The sequence below is a fragment of the Nicotiana sylvestris genome, chromosome 6, assembly GCF_000393655.2.
Source record: "Nicotiana sylvestris chromosome 6, ASM39365v2, whole genome shotgun sequence".
In the NCBI taxonomy this organism is placed as follows: domain Eukaryota; kingdom Viridiplantae; phylum Streptophyta; class Magnoliopsida; order Solanales; family Solanaceae; genus Nicotiana; species Nicotiana sylvestris.
Genome location: NC_091062.1, coordinates 168,516,737 through 168,534,530, shown reverse-complemented (window position 1 = coordinate 168,534,530; position 17,794 = coordinate 168,516,737). Strand labels below are relative to the sequence as shown.

The following is a 17,794-nucleotide window of genomic DNA, read 5'->3' as shown; positions in this document are numbered from 1 at the left end:
ACCAAAACCTCTATCACCAAAGAGAACAGTTAATGTCATAAGTTGAGGGGAGGAGGCGTAACATATACGGAAGCAAAGAAGGTGTCAAAAATCACAGTCACCCATGGGAAGCGAGTTCGTCAAGTTTTGGAAGAAGATAGCATAACATTTGATGATGCAGACGCAGACGGCGTGTTGATCCCACACAATGATGCACTGGTAATATCTTTACTTGTACATGATACTAATGCAAAACGAGTGTTGATTGATCCAGGTAGTTCTATAAATATCATTCTTCTAAGAGTGGTAAACGAGATGCAAGCCGATGATAAATTGGTACACAAAGCACGGACCTTATCTGGTTTTGACAACTCGAGCGTTGTAACAAAAAGGGAGATAATACTCACCACATTCACAGAAGGAGTAGTCAAAGATACCAAATTTCAAGTGATAGATATGGACATGGCGTACGATATGATTCTTGGTAGACCGTGGATTCACGAGATGGATGCTGTTCCGTCTACCTTGCATCAGGTTATCAAGTTCCTTTCACAATGGGGAATAAGACAAATTCGTGGTGATCAACATGCTTCTCGAAGCATTAACTCAGTGGTAGATTCAAGCGCAAAAAATGACGTTGCAGATGAAAAATAGCAATTACACAATTCAGTTGAGGATCTAGCAACACAAACCTCAACTGTAGATGGACAAACGGTTGTAAACTCAAGGGCTAATACTATTCAAGAACCAGAAGAAAACGAAAACATCAAAACAACAATCGAGAAACTGGAAGATGGGGTGTTATTTGTATATTGGCCGGACAGAAAAGTCTACATCGAAACCAACCTCAACCCAGAGATGAAAAGTAAGTTAATTATTTTTAAAAGCTAACGCAGATTGCTTTGCTTGGTCGCATTCAGATATGACAGGAATACTGCCGGAGGTAATGAACCATAAGTTGAATGAATATCCAATGTATCCACCTGTCAAACAGAAGAAAAAGAAGCAAGGATCCTTCAAGAACCAGATGATTCGGGATGAGGTACAAAAACTCTTAAAAATTGGGTCTATCCGCGAGGTAAAATATCCTAATTGGCTAGCTAATACTGTAGTGGTGCCCAAAAAGAATGGCAAGTGGCAAGTTTGTGTAGACTATACTGATTTGAATAAAGCTTGCCCTAAAGATTCTTTTCCATTACCACACATAGATCAACTAATTGATGCTACTGCAGGACACGAATTATTAGGTTTTTTAGATGCCTATTCAGGATATAATCAAATAAAAATGGATCCTTCAGAAGAAGAAAAAACTTCCTTTATTACAGGCAGGGGGATTTACTGTTATAAAGTTATGTCTTTTGGCCTAAAGAATGCCGGAGCCATGTACCAAAGGTTAGTATCTAAGATGTTTCAAGAACATCTGGGAAAAACCATGAAGGTTTCTATCGATGATATGCTAGTCAAATCACAACAGGCACAGGATCATATTCAACATCTTTCAGATACATTTCAAATTCTCCGCAAATTCAATATGAAGTTAAATCCCGAGAAATATGCATTTGGCGTGTCATCAGGTAAGTTCTTAGGTTTCCTTGTTTCTAACCGTGGAATTGAAGTAAATCCCGCGTAGATTAAAGCTATTGAAGAAATACCAGATATACTTACGAGCAAAAAAGAAGTGCATTGGTAGGATATCAGCATTGGGAAGATTTATTTCTAAATCTTTAAAGAAAAGCTTTAAGTTCTTTTTAGTTTTGAAAAAGCAAAGTCAATTTGAATGGACTGAAGAATGTCAACAAGCGCTCAAAAATTTAAAAGCATACATGTCAAACCAACCGTTGCTGGCTAAACCAAAGGATGGGAAAAGCTACTCATCTACCTCGCTGTTTTAGAAGTGGCAGTAAGTGCCGTATTAGTTTGAGATGACAGAGGTAAACAATCTCAGATTTATTATGTTAGCAAGACTTTATTAGATGCTGAAACTCAATATCCTCGTTTAGAAAAGCATGATTTAGCATTAATTATGGCATCTAGAAAATTAAGGCCTTATTTTCAATGTCATCATATCTCTATAGTAACTGCCTACTCCTTACTTAATATATTGCATAAGCAAGAATTATCAGGTAGGTTAGCCAAATGGGCTATAGAACAAAGTGAATATGACATCACATATCAACCTAGAACTGCAATAAAATCACAAGTTTTAGCAGATTTTGTGGCAGACTTTAGTCCAGGGATGGTAATAGAAGCGGAAAATGAATTATAGGTATTTAACGGGTCTAATCCAGGTACTTGGACCCTGTTTACTGATGGCTCTTCAAATGTAAAAGGAGCGGGTTTAAGCATTGTCCTAATCCCACCTATAGGAGAGACTATTCAGCAGGCCATAAAATGTCATCCTATTACTAATAATGAAGCAGAATATGAGCCAGTGATTTCAGGTTTAGAATTGGCACGAGAGCTCGGAATAGAAGAGGTCATAATCAAAAGCGACTCGCAACTCGTAGTTAATCAAATGCAGGGAACTTATATAGCTAGAGAGGCGAGGATGCAACAATATTTGGAAAAAGCATGAGATTTGATTAGACAATTCCAAACTTGAAAAATCATGCAGATACCGAGAGACGAGAATATTGAAGCACATGCGTTAGCTAATCTTGCATCCGCTGCAGAAGAGACAAATGAAGATAATGATTATGTTATACATTTGTTTCACTCGGCACTCGACCAAGATAAAAACGAGGTAAATTTCAATAATTTAACTTGGAATTGGATAAACGAGATCGTTAATTTTTTGCAGTACGGAATACTACCTGAAGATAAGAAAAAGGTTCAGGCACTTCATCGAAAAGCTGCCCGTTATTGTTTTGATTGGGGCAATCTATATCGAAAAATGTTCGGTGGTCCTCTAGTAAGGTGTCTCAGACCTTCTCAAATGGAGTATGTGATGAGAGAAGTACATGAAGGACATTGTGAAAATCACGCCGGAGGAAGATCTTTGGTAAAAACTTTAATTAGAGCAGGGTATTACTGGCCAAAAATAGAAGAGGCAGAACATTTTATGGCCAAATGTGACAAGTGCCAAAGATATGGCAATAACATGCATCGACCAGCTGTCGGTTTGAAGTTCCAAAAGAAATCGTGTGCGATAATGGCCCGCAGTTCATAGGCACGCTACTCACAGAATTCTTTCAAAGTTGGCAAATTAAAAGGATTACTTCAACATCTTATCATCCTGTGGTCAATGGACAAGCTGGATCAATAAATAAAGTTATTTATTAATAACTTGAAGAAAATACTAGAGGAGTCAAAAGGTAAGTGGCTAGAAGTGTTACCTGGAGTCATGTGATCTTACAGAACGACAACAAAAACAAGTACGGGAGAGACACCATTTTCACTTGTGTACGGAGCTGAAGCCTTAATTCCAGTTGAGATAGGAGAGATAAGTACGACATACATCCAAGCAACTGAAGAGTTAAATGAGGAGGAGATGCGAATAAATCTCGACTTGCTTGAAGAAATGAGAGAAACAACCTTGATAAGGATGACTACGCAGAAGTAGATTATTGAGAGATATTACAATCGGAAAGCTCACCTTAGGTACTTCAAGATTGGGGAGCAGCCAATGTAGGAAAGTTGAGTCCAAATTGGGAAGGACCTTACAAGGTTCGAGGTATCGCTGGAAAAGGTGCATATGTATTAGAAGCCATGGATGACAAGGTTCTACCCTCGAGTTAGAATGTTGTTCATCTGAAGAAGTACTATTCTAAGGAATGGAAATACCCGCAGTCAGGTATCCTTCAATTACGATTTTTATTTTGTACAAGTTAAAATTATACTAACATTTTTAGATGATAGGAAAAAAGCTAGCCCGCACCAAATGATGATATTAGACCTGAAAGATACGTAGTAGTAACATAATTCCCGGTCTAGGGTTACAACTTTTCTGATGGAAATATAGAGGGTTAAGCAGTCATCATCTAAATTATATTTGCCTTCGAGTCCCATATATTTTTCCTTTTTCAGGAAAAGGACCATATGAAAGGAATAATCAAGTGCTCGAGATTTCATACTTCAAAGCTCAAACACTTAGGGGACTATATATATGAGAAAGGAAAAGAAGACTAGAAAAATTAGAATTCAAGTCAAGCTTAAAGTCTACCCAACAAATCAAAAGTTTAGAGCAAAGCTACGAGCAGTCAAAAATGCAAACCTGATTCAAACCTATGAAGAATACACTCGTGGATGTAAATTTCAAAATCTTACGAATGTATAGGTCACAGGCAATATTTAGTCATGGGTTGCCAAGATACGCTCAAATTTTTTACAAATCTGTTGTAAAGAAAACAGTTACAAAAAATTAATAGATGATACTTAAAAACATGTAAAATATTATTGAAAGTTCAAATGAGACAAAACTTTCTTCAAATTTGTTCAAAGAAACATGTGTATTCCTATTTCTTCTTTCGTATGTTTACACCATTATGAAGTTGAGACGCCTTCTTCATTAAGTGTCGTATATAAAAGGTCCCTCTTTTATAATTCGTGCTTGTTCAAAAAGTCATGAAATTAACAAAGTATTTTTAAATGCAAAAGCTAAAATAGCAAAGGGTAAAACAAAAACCCAAACTTATAAAGAAAAGGCAATGGCAAACCACTAAGAGAGTAAAACAAAAACTCGAAATAAATATGTCATAAAGGTTGGACGAAAAACCTTATAATATCATAACTTGGTTAAAACCAAGTATGAACTTAGTTTCAACCTAACTGTCTTTACAAAAAACCCCGAAACAAACTAGGGGCAAGATCTTCCAAAATATCACCCCAAATGGGACCAGGGGTAAACTTCCAAGTGTGCTACCAATAAAAAAATAACAAAACAACACTTCAAATTTTCTTAAACTTTCACTAAGGGGCAGAATCTGAACCAGGAGGGTGAAGAACGGCATCATCAGAAATAGGAAGAGTAACTTGAGCGAAAGGAGATTGAATAGCCGTCTCGCCAAGAGCAATTTCATCACCCGCGGGAATGTCAGTCACGGGTGAAGAAAAGCTTTGACTTTGTTGGATTTTCTCAATGGTCTCCTTGATCTTTGCAATCTCAGCAGCTAAGTCAAATCCTTCTTGGCTTGCTTCCATTAAAGTATCATGACGTGCGTTCAAAAACAGTCATTGAGCTAAATGAAAATACTAAATAAGAGTGGACCTCGTGAAACTCACCTTAGCATGTAGCTGGCCAACTTTTGGGTGAAACCCTTCATGCGTTATCTTTACATCCTTGTCAATAACACTACGAAACCATAGAATTAGGAGTGGAGGCGTAATTGCTCCCATGCAGCCCATTCAAGCCAAAAGTCACAAGTGCTCTGCAACAAAAATACTAAAGCAATGGGACTCAGATGAACTTCAAATGAACTCTCATAATCCTAATAAATTCTCGACAATCTGTAGAATCAGAAAAAAGAAGAAGCTAATTACTATAGATTTGAAGTGGCGTTCTCACTCTAAAGAGAAAACGAAATAGAGATGAAATCGGATTGAGTTTCATTTCTGAAACGAACAATTTTTGAAGTGAATCACTCATTCTGCTTCAAGTTAGTATTCTTCAGGAATCATCTCCATAGAGTTCTTGAAGTAACATTACTTTTCAGATTAATTTATATTACCAAAAAATTTAGTTGAAGCTTATTCATGAAATATTTATAATCATGGACCTAGGTATATATTTCCAAATATATATGAGTCGATCATACCAAATTTTATGACATATACCACCAAAAGAATAGGAACAAATAATACCCAGTAAATTATGATTAAAAATAAAGTATAATAACAAATAAAAATTGCAGAAAAATTGTGAGCTTGATGAATATGAGTTTATCTCTCAGATTCAGCCAAGCATTCACCAGCAGAATTCAACCTAAGAATGAGCTTGAGAGGAGAAGAGGAGCGCAGAGATGAGAGAAAATGATTCTGTGTCTTTGAAGAATGTAACTGCACGTGTATATGTACTACTAACTTAACTATGGTTCTAATAACTTAACTATGGTCAGTTGGGACCTACTAACTACCTTAACTAACTAGTAGCTAGCTATAACAACTTAACCGCCTATTCTTCGTACTCCCTCTCAAGCTGGAGGGTGTACATTGTTGAGCACTCTAAGCTTGCCTAAGTGAAATACATTCTGCGATTGTCCAAGTCCCTTGGTCAACAAATCAGCATGTTGATTCTTCATCCCTACAAAGTGAGGTACAAGTATGCCTTGCTTAATCTTGTTGCACAAAGTGGCAGTCCATTTCTATGTATTTAGTACGTTCATGGAAGATAGGATTAGTTGCAATTTGTAGAGTAGCCTTGCTATCACAATAAACATTCACAGGTTACTTGATAGTCACTCCAAGCTCAGCAAATAGCCCCAGCAACCATACAATTTCTACTATCACTGCTACTAGACTTCTATACTCTGCTTCTGCCGAGCTTCTTGACACTGCATGCTACTTTTTAGGCTTCAAGGAGGTAAGTGAATCACCAAATTTGATCAAGTATTCAGTTACTAATCTGCGTATGTTTGGACAACTTGCCCAATCAGCATCACAGAATCATGTCAAACTATCTCTATTAAAGCTACTTAGAATTATTCCCATCCCTGGTTCCTGTTTAATGTATTTGACAACTCTGACAGCTGCATCCCAATGAGACTTTTTGGGCTCTTGCATGAACTGGTTGAGATTTTGCACTACAAATACAATATTTGTCCTGGTGATGGTGAGGTAAATTCGCCTACCAATCAGTCTTTGATATTCACTCACATCTGACAATACCTCATCACATGTAACCCTGTCACAACCCGGATTTTCCACTCTCGGGAGTCGTGATGGCGTATACTCATAGAAGCTTGGCAAGCCACGAAATATAGAAAATTCAATCTCTTTCATTTTTAACTCTTTTTAACGAATTGAATTAACAGGTGATCAACATTTAAATAATAGCGAAAGATGAAATTAAGCCGAAGACTTAGACTAATATAATACCAAAATCAGTACGAAAATGCCAACATGCGTCTCTATCCAGAAACCATTGTCACAATATCCACAAACTGTCTATGAATACTACACACAAATATCTGAACAAGGAAATACAGTCTGTCTCGGAAACAAGTGGAAACAGAACATATAAATATATAGAAGAGAACGCCAGACCTGCGGATGCCTGCATGACTACCTCGGAATCTCTGAGTGGACTGAAGGCTGGCTCCCAAGTTCTACTATCCAAATACTGCTCCGGTATCTGCACATAGTACAGAGTGTAGCATCAGCACAACCGACCCCATGTGCTGGTAAGTGTCTGGCCTAACCCTGGCAAGGTAGTGACGAGGCTAGGACCAGACTCCAAATAAACCTGTGCAGTTAGATAATATACAGCAAAAAAGTAAACAGGAATAAACAATGTAAATGTGAGGGGGTACATGCTACGGGGAACATATCAAATCCAACAGAAGCTAAAGAGTGATAAGAGAGAACAATTCAAGTTCTATAACAAACAATAATAACACGGTTGTGATGCGCAACCCGATCCCTTATCATTTAACACTGTTGCGGCGTGCATCCCGATCTATTTATATTACTATTGCGTCATGCAACCCGATCCAATATAACATTGTTGTGGCGTGCAGCCCGATCCAATATAACATTGTTGCGGCGTGTAGCCCGATCCAATATAATATTGTTGCGGCGTGCAACCCGATCCAATATATAATAATATTGCGGTGTGCAACCCGATCCAATATATTAATATACCTTAAACTCAACCATACCACGAGTCCTGACAAGGGATCAACAATAAACTACACTATCCTGGCAAGGGAATTCAACAGTAAAAGTATATACGTCCCGGCAAGGGAGAATCCTATAACCAATCTTAACTCAATCCCTACTCATCTCAGCTAAAAACAATATCAATCATAATTACTTTCCACGAAAATAAACTAAATCCTTGCTCAATATCGAGAATCACCAATTAAAGCATCCGTAGTATCATTTAAGAACACAACAAATATCAATTTAAGACTCACAGTCATGCTTGACACCAATATATAGATACTCGTCACCATGCCTATACATCGTACTCAACAAGAAGCAAATAGCAAATAAGACACAACTCCTAATCCCTCAAGCTAAGGTTAGACCGAACATTTACCTCAAACTTCCACGGCCAACTTAAGCCTCAAACACCGCCTTTCCTTTCGAATTCGGCTCCAAATCAATTGTATTTATACATAATCGACTTCATAACATCAATAAACGCTAAACAATCCAATTCCAATGCTTAATTATAGCTTTCTAATCATTCTTCCCAAAAAGTAAAAAATTGACCCCAGGCCCACTTAGTCAAAACATGAGGTTCGGACCAAAACCCGATCACTCATTCACCCACGAGCCCAAATATATAATTTGTTTTCCAATCCGACTAAAACGAGGTCAAATTTCCAAATAATCAAAAAGCCCTAACTCTACCCAAATCCCTAATTTTCTACCCTTAATCACATGTTTGGGTGTTGATAAAAATGGAAGAAAACAAGTTAAAGATTACTTACCCAAGAGGTTATGGTGAAGAAGTTCTTCAAAAATTGCCCAAGAGGTGTGGAGAAGATGAAGTTTGTGAAAAATAATGAAAATCCCGTAATGTGTTCTGCTTTTGGGAACTTAAAATAACTGGGCGAAATTACTTATCGCGTTCGCGATAGGTCCATTGCATTCGCGGAAGACGGATCATGTTCACGGAGAAATGACCTCTCGAGCCTTCGTGTTCGCGTCCATGTGGTCGCGTTCGCGTAGGTTTAATTCCCCACCCCCTGCCCAGGCTCAATTAGCCTTCGCGTTCGCGTTACCAGGCCCGCGTTCGTGAAGGGAAGGCTCCCCAATGCCTCGCGTTCACGACTAGGGTTACGCCTTCGCGTAGAAGGAATTTCATTCAGCATAATTAACACATCGTGTTTGTGAGGGTCCTCCCGCGAAAGCAAAGAAGGAAATATCAGAATACCAACAGCTGAAACCCTGCAACTTTTTAAGAGTTTAAAACCTTCCGAGACACATCTGAAACTCACCCGAGCCCTCGGGGCTCCAAACCAAACATATGTACTAACTTGAAAACACCATATGAACTTATCCGTGCGATCAAATTGCCAAATTAACATCGAATTAAATCTCAAAATCAATGAAATATTTCAAACTTCTTAAAACATCAAATTTTGCAATTTAGGTCCGAATCACGTCAAATGACATCCGTTTCTTACCAAACTTCACAAAGTTATCTTAAATCACATATAAAACATGTACCGGGCGCCGAAACCAATATACAGGCCCGATACCAGTATGTTCTAATCAAAATTCATTTAAATAATTTCAGAAAACAATTTTCTTTAAAAATTCATTTCTCGGGCTTGGGACCTCGGAATTCGATTCCGGGCATACGCCCAAGTCCCATATTTTTCTACGTACCCTCCGGTACCGCCACATCATGGGTCCGGGTCCGTTTAGCCAAAACGTTAACGGAAGTCAAATTAACTCATTTTATAGTCAAAACTTATCATTTTTCATAGATTTTCATATTTAGGCTTTCCGACTACCCGCCCGGATTGCGTACGCAAATCGATGTGATGCTAAATGAGGTTTTCAAGGCCTCAGAACACAGAATTCAATTTAAAAGCAAGTCATCACATTCTCTACCTCTAAAACAGTCGTTCGTCCTCGAACAGACATAAGAAGGAAGTACTTGAGTCGGGAAAAAGATGGAGATAACGGCTCCGCATATCGGACTCGGACTCCCAAGTCAATGCCTCAGGAGGCTGACCTCTCCACTGAATACAAACCGAAGGAAAACTCTTCGACCGAAACTGATGAACCTGCCGGTCTAGAATAGCCACCGGCTCCTTCTCATAAGACAAGTCCTTGTCCAACTGAACAGTGCTGAAATCTAACACGTGGAATGGATCGTCATGATGCTTCCGAAGCATGGACACATGAAACACTAGACGTACGGCTGATAAGCTTGGCGGCAATGCAAGTCTATAAGCCACCTCTCCCACTCGATCAAGAATCTGAAATGGACCAATGAACCTAGGGCTAAGCTTGCCCTTCTTCCCAAATGCCATCACGCCCTTCATAGGCAACACTCAGAGCAATACTCGCTCACCGACCATGAAAGCCAAATCTCGAACCTTGCGCTCGGCATAACTCTTTTGCCTAGACTGAGCTATACGAAGCCTATCCTGAATAATTCTGACCTTGTCCAAGGCCGCCTGAACCAGATCCGTACCCAACAACCGAGCCTCTCCCGACTCAAACCATCCAATCGGAGACGGACATCGCCTATTATATAAAGCCTTATAAGGAGCCATATGGATACTCGACTGGTAGTTGTTATTATAGGAAAACTCCGCTAAAGGCAAAAACTGATCCCACGAGCCTCCAAAGTCAATGACACAAGCTCGGAGCATATCCTCCAAAATCTGAATAGTCTGTTCAGACTGCCCGTCCATCTGCGGATGAAATGTTGTGCTCAACTCAACCCGCGTACCCAACTCTCACTGAACTGCTATCCAGAAATGTAAGGTAAACTACGTACCTCGGTTCGAAATGATAGATAGGCACACTATGAAGACGAACAATCTCCCGGATATAGATCTCAGCTAACCTCTCGGATGAATAGGAGACTGCCACAGGAATGAAATGCGCTTACTTGGTCAGCCTATCAACAATGACCCATACTGCGTCGAACTTCCTTCGAGTCTGTGGGAGTCAAACAACTAAATCCATAGTGATCCACTCCCACTTCCACTCGGGAATCTCAATCCTCTGAAATGAACCATTGGGCCTCTGATGCTCGTACTTAACCTGCTGACAATTCAAACACCGAGCCACATATGCAACGATATCCTTCTTCATTCTATGCCACCAATAATGCTACTGCAAATCCTGATACATCTTCGTGACGCCCAGATGAATAGAGTACCGAGAGCTATAGGCCTCCTCTAAAATCAACTCCCGAAGCCCATCCACATTTGGAACACAAACTCGACCCTGCAATCTCAAAACTCCATCATCATCTAAGGTAACCTGCTTGGCACCTCCGTGCTGCACCGTGTCCCTAAGGACACACAAATGGGGATCATCATGCTGCCGATCTCGGATACGCTCCAATAATAAAAAAAGAGTGATTGTGCAAGCTAACACATGGCTGGGCTTAGAAACATCCAACCTCGTGAACTGATTGTCCAAAGCCTGAACATCCAAAGCAAGCAGTCTCTCATCGACGGGAATATAAGCAAGACTGCCCATACTGGCTGACTTCCTACTCAAAGCATCGACCACCATATTGGCCTTTCCCGGATGATATAAGATAGTGATATCATAATATTTCAACAACTCCAACCACCTCATCTATATCAAATTCAACTCCTTTTGCTTGAACAAATACTGAAGACTTTTGTGATCCGTGAACACCTCACATGCCACGCCATACAGATAATGCTTCCAAATATTCAACGCGTGAACAATGGTTGCCAATTCTTAATCGTGAACAGGATAGTTCTTCTCATGAATCTTCAATTGCCGTGAAGCATAGGCAATGACCTTGCCATCCTGCATCAACACTGCACCGAGCCCAATACGAGATACATCACAATAAACTGTATAAGGCCCTAATCCTGTGGGCAAAACCAACATCGGTGCCGTAGTCAGAGCTGTCTTGAGCTCCTGAAAGCTCGCCTCACACTCGTTCGACCATCTGAACTGGGCACCCTTCTAGGTCAACCTAGTCATCGGGGCTGCGATAAATGAGAACCCCTCCACGAACTGACGATAGTATCCTACCAATCCTAACAAATTCCGAATCTCTATAGCTGATGTTGGTCTAGGCCAGTTCTTGAATTCTTCAATCTTCTTCGGATCAACCTGAATACCCTCTGGTGATACAATATGACCCAAGAATGCAACTTAACTCAACCAGAACTCATACTTCAAGAACCTAGCATATAACTGACTATTCCTCAGAGTTTGAAGAACCACCCTGAGATACTGCTCGTGCTCCTCCTGGATGTGGGAATATATCAAGATGTCATTAATGAAGACTATCACTAACGAGTCCAAATAAGTCATGAACACTCGGTTCATCAAGTCCATAAAAGTTGCTGGGGCATTTGTCAACCCGAATGACATAACCAAGAACTCATAATGCCCGTACTAAGTGTGGAAAGCTATCTTAGGGACGTCAGATGCCCTAATCCTCAACTGATGGTAGCCAGATCTCAAGTCAATCTTCGAAAATACATTGGCACCATGAAGCTGATCAAACAAATCATCTATCCTCGACAATGGAACTTATACTTGATTGTAACCTTGTTCAACTGTCGGTAATAAATACACATTGTCGTTGACCCATCCTTCTTCTTAACAAACAACACTAGCGCACCCCAAGGCGAAACACTGGGTCTAATGAAACCCTTCTCAAGCAAGTCTTGCAACTGCTCTTTCAACTCTTTCAACTCTGGTAGGGCCATACGATACGGCGAGATAGAAATGGGCTGAGTGCCCAGAGCCAGATCAATGCAAAATTCAATATCTCTATCGGGTGGCATACCCGACAGGTCTGAAGGGTAAACCTCAGGAAACTCACGAACAACGAGCACAAAATCAATAGAAGGAACCTCAGCGCTAGAATCACGAACATATGCCAAATAGGCCCAACACCCCTTCTCGACCATACGTCGAGCCTTCACATAAGAGATAACTCTATGGGTAGAATGACCAGGAGTTCCTCTCCACTCTAAAAGAGTCAAACCCAGTAAGGCTAAGGTCACAGTCTTGGCATGACAGTCCAAGATAGTGTGGTAAGGTAATAACCAGTCCATCCCCAATATAACATCGAAATCGACCATGTCCAGAAGCAACAAATCTATTCGAGTCTCAAGACCCCCAATCATAACTACACGAGAGCGATGGACTCAATCTACCACAATAGAATCACCCACCGATGTAGACACATAAATAGGAACACTCAATGAATCACTAGGCATGACTAGATATGGGGCAAAATAAGATGACACATACGAGTATGTAGACCCTGGATCAAATAACACTGAAGCATCTCTATCACAAACCAGAACAGTACTTATGATAACTGCATCTGAAGCCTCATCCTCGGGCCTGGTTGGAAGTGCATAACATCGGGGCTGAGCCCCACCACCTTGGACTACCTCTCTAGGACGGCCTGCAGCTGGCTGGCCTCCACCTCTAGCGGTCTGAGCTCCACATCTAGCACCTCTACCTCCACCTCTAGCACCTCTACCCCCCACCTCTAGCTGGCTGGGCGGGCTGTGGAACACCTGGTGCCTGAACCATAGCACGGGAACCCTGCTGCTGCGATTGAGTACCAATCAATCTTGGACAAGCCCTTCGGATATGACCGTACTCACCACACTCACAACATCCACCTGAGTGTTGCGGTTGAGACTGAGACTGACCCTGACGACCTGAATGACCACCCCGAAAACTCTGGAGAGGCGGTGCACTGATAGGAGCTTATAGTGCACTATAGGGTTGCTGATCAGAATACTGCATGTGAGAACCACGACCACCTGAAGCACCGTGATAGACCTAAAGTACTAACTGAAAGGGCATAGGAGGATGGCCGCTACCATATGAATCCTTGCCTCCAGAAGAGGCACCACTGAATCTGCCTGAATGACGGGGCCTCTTATCCGACCCATGACCACCTCCCTACGATAGAATCATCTACACTCTCCTGACCACATTGGTCGCCTCCTGGAAAGTAATCTTACTCCCAGCCTCCCTAGCCATCTAAAGAAGAATCGGCTGAATAAGACCATCAATAAACCTCCTCACCTGCTCTCTCTCGGTAGGAAGTATTACAAGAGCATGACGAGCCAAGTCGATAAATCCGGTCTCATACTGGGTAACAGTCATAGAACCCTGCTGGAGACACTCAAACTGCCTCCGATAGGCCTCTCTCTGTGTAATGAAGAGAAACTTCTCCAAAAATAGCTGTGCAAACTGCTCCCAAGTCAAGGTTGGCGATCTGGCTGGTCTAGCCAAGCAATAATCTCTCCACCAAGTCTTGGCGGATCCAGACAAGCGAAATGTAGCAAAATCGACCACATTGGTTTCAACTATCCCCATGTTCCTGAGAACCTCATGGCAGCTGTCTAGATAATCCTGGGGATCTTCAGTAGATGCACCGCTGAGTGAAGAGCTTGGTGAACCTATCCAGCCTTCACAAAGTATCGGCAGACATAGCTACTCCATTACCGGTCTGAGCTACCACACCCGGCTGAACTGCTCCAACTGGCTGAATCGCTGGAGTCTGAATCTGGGGAGCTACCTGCTCCAGAGTGCGAGTATAAGGAGTTTGAGCTCCTCCTCCAGCCTGAGAGACGGCTGGTGCTACAGGAGGTAAGCCTGTCCGGGTGACACTCTCCATAAGGCCCACTAGACGGACCAGAGCATCCTAAAGAGCTGGGATGGCAATAAACCCCTCTGGGATTGAGTTGGGCCCACCGAAACTGCTGGGGCCGGAACTTCATCATCAAAGTCAACCTGAGGCTCCGCCACTGGGGCTGAGCTCTGCCCCTACCTCGGCCTCTAGCATGGCCTCGACCTCACCTTCTGCCCCTCGTGGGAACTGCTGCTGGGGGCTCGGGATGCTGAGCGGTGGATGAGAAAGCACGTGTTCTCGCCATCTGCGAAAGAACATAGTAGAAATTCAATTAGCATTGAGAACAAAACCGCACGACAAGAAACAACAAATATGAAATTTTTCCTAACTCTGTAGCCTCTAGGGGATAAATACAGACGTCTCTGTACCGATCCCTCAGACTCTACTGAGCATGTCCGTGAATTGTGAGACATATGTAACCTAGAGCTCTGATACCAACTTGTCACGATCCGGATTTACCACCCTCGGGAGTCGTGATGGCACCTACTCGTAGAAGCTAGGCAAGCCACGAAATATAGAAAATTCAATCTTTTTCATTTTTAACTCTTTTTAACGAATTGAATTAATAGGTGATCAACATTTAAATAATAGCGAAAGATAAAATTAAGCGGAAGACTTAGACTAATATAATACCAAAATCAGTACGAAAATGCCAACATACATTTCTACCCAGAAACCGGTGACACAATATCCACGGACTGTCTATGAATACTACATACAAATGTCTGAACAAGAAAATACAGTCTGTCTCGGAAATAGATAGAAGAGAACGCCGGGCCCGCGGACGCCAGTAGGACTACCTCCGGATCTCTGAGTGGACTGAAGGATGGCTCCCCAAGTGCTACTATCCAAATGATGCTCCGGTATCTGCACATAGTGCAGAGTGTAGCATCCCTAATTTTCTACCCTTAATCACATGTTTTAGGCCTAGAAATCTAGTGGGTGTTGATAAATATGGAAGAAAACAAATTAAAGATTACTTACCCAAGAGGTTATGATGAAGAGGTTCTTCAAAAATCGCCCAAGAGGTGTGGAGAAGATGAAGTTTGTGAAAAATAATGAAAATCCCGTAGTGTGTTCTGTTTTTGGGAACTTAAAATAACTGGGCGAAATTACTCATCACGTTCGCGATGGGTTAGGCCTGCTAGGCCTTCACGTTCGCGGAAGACCGCTCACGTTCGCGGAAGACCGCTCACGTTCGCGGAGAAATGACCCCTCGAGCCTTCGCATTCGCATCCATGTGGTCGTGTTCGCATAGGTTTAATGCCCCACCCCCTGCCCAGGCTCAATTAGCCTTCGGGTTCGGGTTATCAGGCCCGCGTTCGCGAAGGGAAGCCCCCCCAACGCCTTGCATTCACGACCTGGGTTACGCGTTCGTGTAAAAGGAATTTCCTTCAGCATAATTAACACATCGCATTCGCGAGGGTCCTCCCGCGAACGCGAAGAAGGAAATATCAGAATACCAACAGCTGAAAACCTACAACCTTTTAAGAGTTTAAAACCTTCCGAAACACATCTGAAACTCACCCGAGCCCTCGGGGCTCCAAACCAAACATACATACTAACTCGAAAACACCATATGAACTTATCCGTGCAATCAAATCTCCAAATTAACATCATTAACATCGAATTAAGCCTCAAAATCAATGAATTATTTCAAACTTCTTAAAACATCAAATTTTGCAATTTAGGTCCGAATCACGGCAAATGACATCTGTTTCTTACCAAACTTCACAGAGTTATCTTAAATCACATATAAGACCTGTACTAGGAGCCGGAACTAAAATACGGGCCCGATACCAAATGTTCTAATCAAAATTCATTTCAAATTCCTTTAAACAATTTTAGAAAAATAATTTTCTTTAAAAATTCATTTCTCAGGCTTGGGACCTCGAAATCCGATTCTAGGCATACGCCCAAGTCCCATATTTTCCTACGGACCCTCGGGGACTTCCACATCATGGGTCCGGGTCCATTACCTAAAACGTTGACCGAAGTCAAATTAACCCATTTTATAGTTAAAACTTATCATTTTTCATAGATTTTCATATTTAGGCCTTTCGGCTACGCGTTCGGACTACGCATACACATCGAAGTGATAATAAATGAGGTTTTCAAGATCTCAAAATACAGAATTCAATTTAAAAGCAAGTGATGACCTTTTGGGTCATCACAAACCCCAGTATGTTTGTCAAATTCAACTGAAGTAAATTTTTTATTAAGGTCTATGGGAGTGGACTCAGGCTTAGCACCACCTAATCCTAGATCAGATATTAGTTAAAGGCAATATTTCCTTTTATTCAAAAGAACTCCACTCTTGGATCTCAACACCTCGATGCCCAGAAAGTATTTAAGATCACCAAGGTCTTTGACCTTAAATTTTTTGATGAAGCATAACCTTAGTCTCATTGATGAACTGTGTGCTATTACTAGTTATTAATAGGTTATCTACATATATCAATACTGCCACAAAGTCCTCCCGACTTTTTCTTAGTGAACAAGGTGTAGTCACGAAGACCTTGAATATAACCTGCAGCTATTAAAGCCGCACTAAGCTTTATATTCCACTGCCTCAAAGCTTGCTTCAAGCCATACAAGGACTTCAGTAGTCTGCATACCTTTGTCTCCCCCTACCTCCTGAAGGCTTGAGGAAGTTTCATGTACGCTTTCTCATACAAATCTCCCTGTAAGACTACATTATATACATCTATTTGTGAAATACTCCAACCTTTAGAAGCAGCAAGAGCAATAACAGACCTCAACATATTAGAAATTAGTGAGAAGGTTTCAGTGTAGTCTAAACCTTCTCTTTGGCTGTACCCCTAGGCAACCAGTCTAGCCTTAAATCTTTCTATTTCTCCATTTGCCTTATACTTGATATTATACACCCATTTTGACCCAATGGCCTTTTTTCCTTTTGGGAGATCAATAATGCTCCAAGTCTTATTATCTTCTAATGCCTTGATCTCCATTTTCATTTTTTCAATCCACCTTTTGTCCTTTGAAGCTTCATTGAAGGTATTTGGCTTAGTTAGTGTGGAAATCCTACCATGAAACTTCTGTATTTGCCTGTCAACCTGGCATAGGACAAGTAGTTGGACATTGGATATGAAGATCCTTGTCCCTTCTTGGTGGTCACATAGTCATGTAGCCATAAGGGCTCTTTTGAAGCCCTTTTGGACTTTCTGACTTCATTGTTTTCCAGCTCTACAACTAATAGGAGAATGGTATCATTTAGCAGTGTTGACTGTTGTTGTGTAGGTGTAGATGAGTCTGCAGCATCTGGAAATAACTCAGCAACTC

The 17,794-nt window shown here is 41.2% G+C and overlaps 1 protein-coding gene across 1 annotated transcript; it reads left to right on the top strand.

The window, feature by feature from the left end:
* Positions 1-294: 294 nt before the first annotated feature.
* On the top strand, positions 295-633 carry LOC138871648 (uncharacterized). Its single transcript, XM_070149541.1, has one exon. It carries the CDS (start codon positions 295-297, stop codon positions 631-633), a length of 339 nt encoding a protein of 112 aa, XP_070005642.1.
* The last annotated feature ends 17,161 nt before the right edge of the window (positions 634-17,794 follow it).

Bases quoted from the DNA above. Each gene is read 5' to 3' on its own strand.
- LOC138871648 (XM_070149541.1), top strand. From the start codon at position 295: ATGCAAGCCGATGATAAATTGGTACACAAAGCACGGACCTTATCTGGT.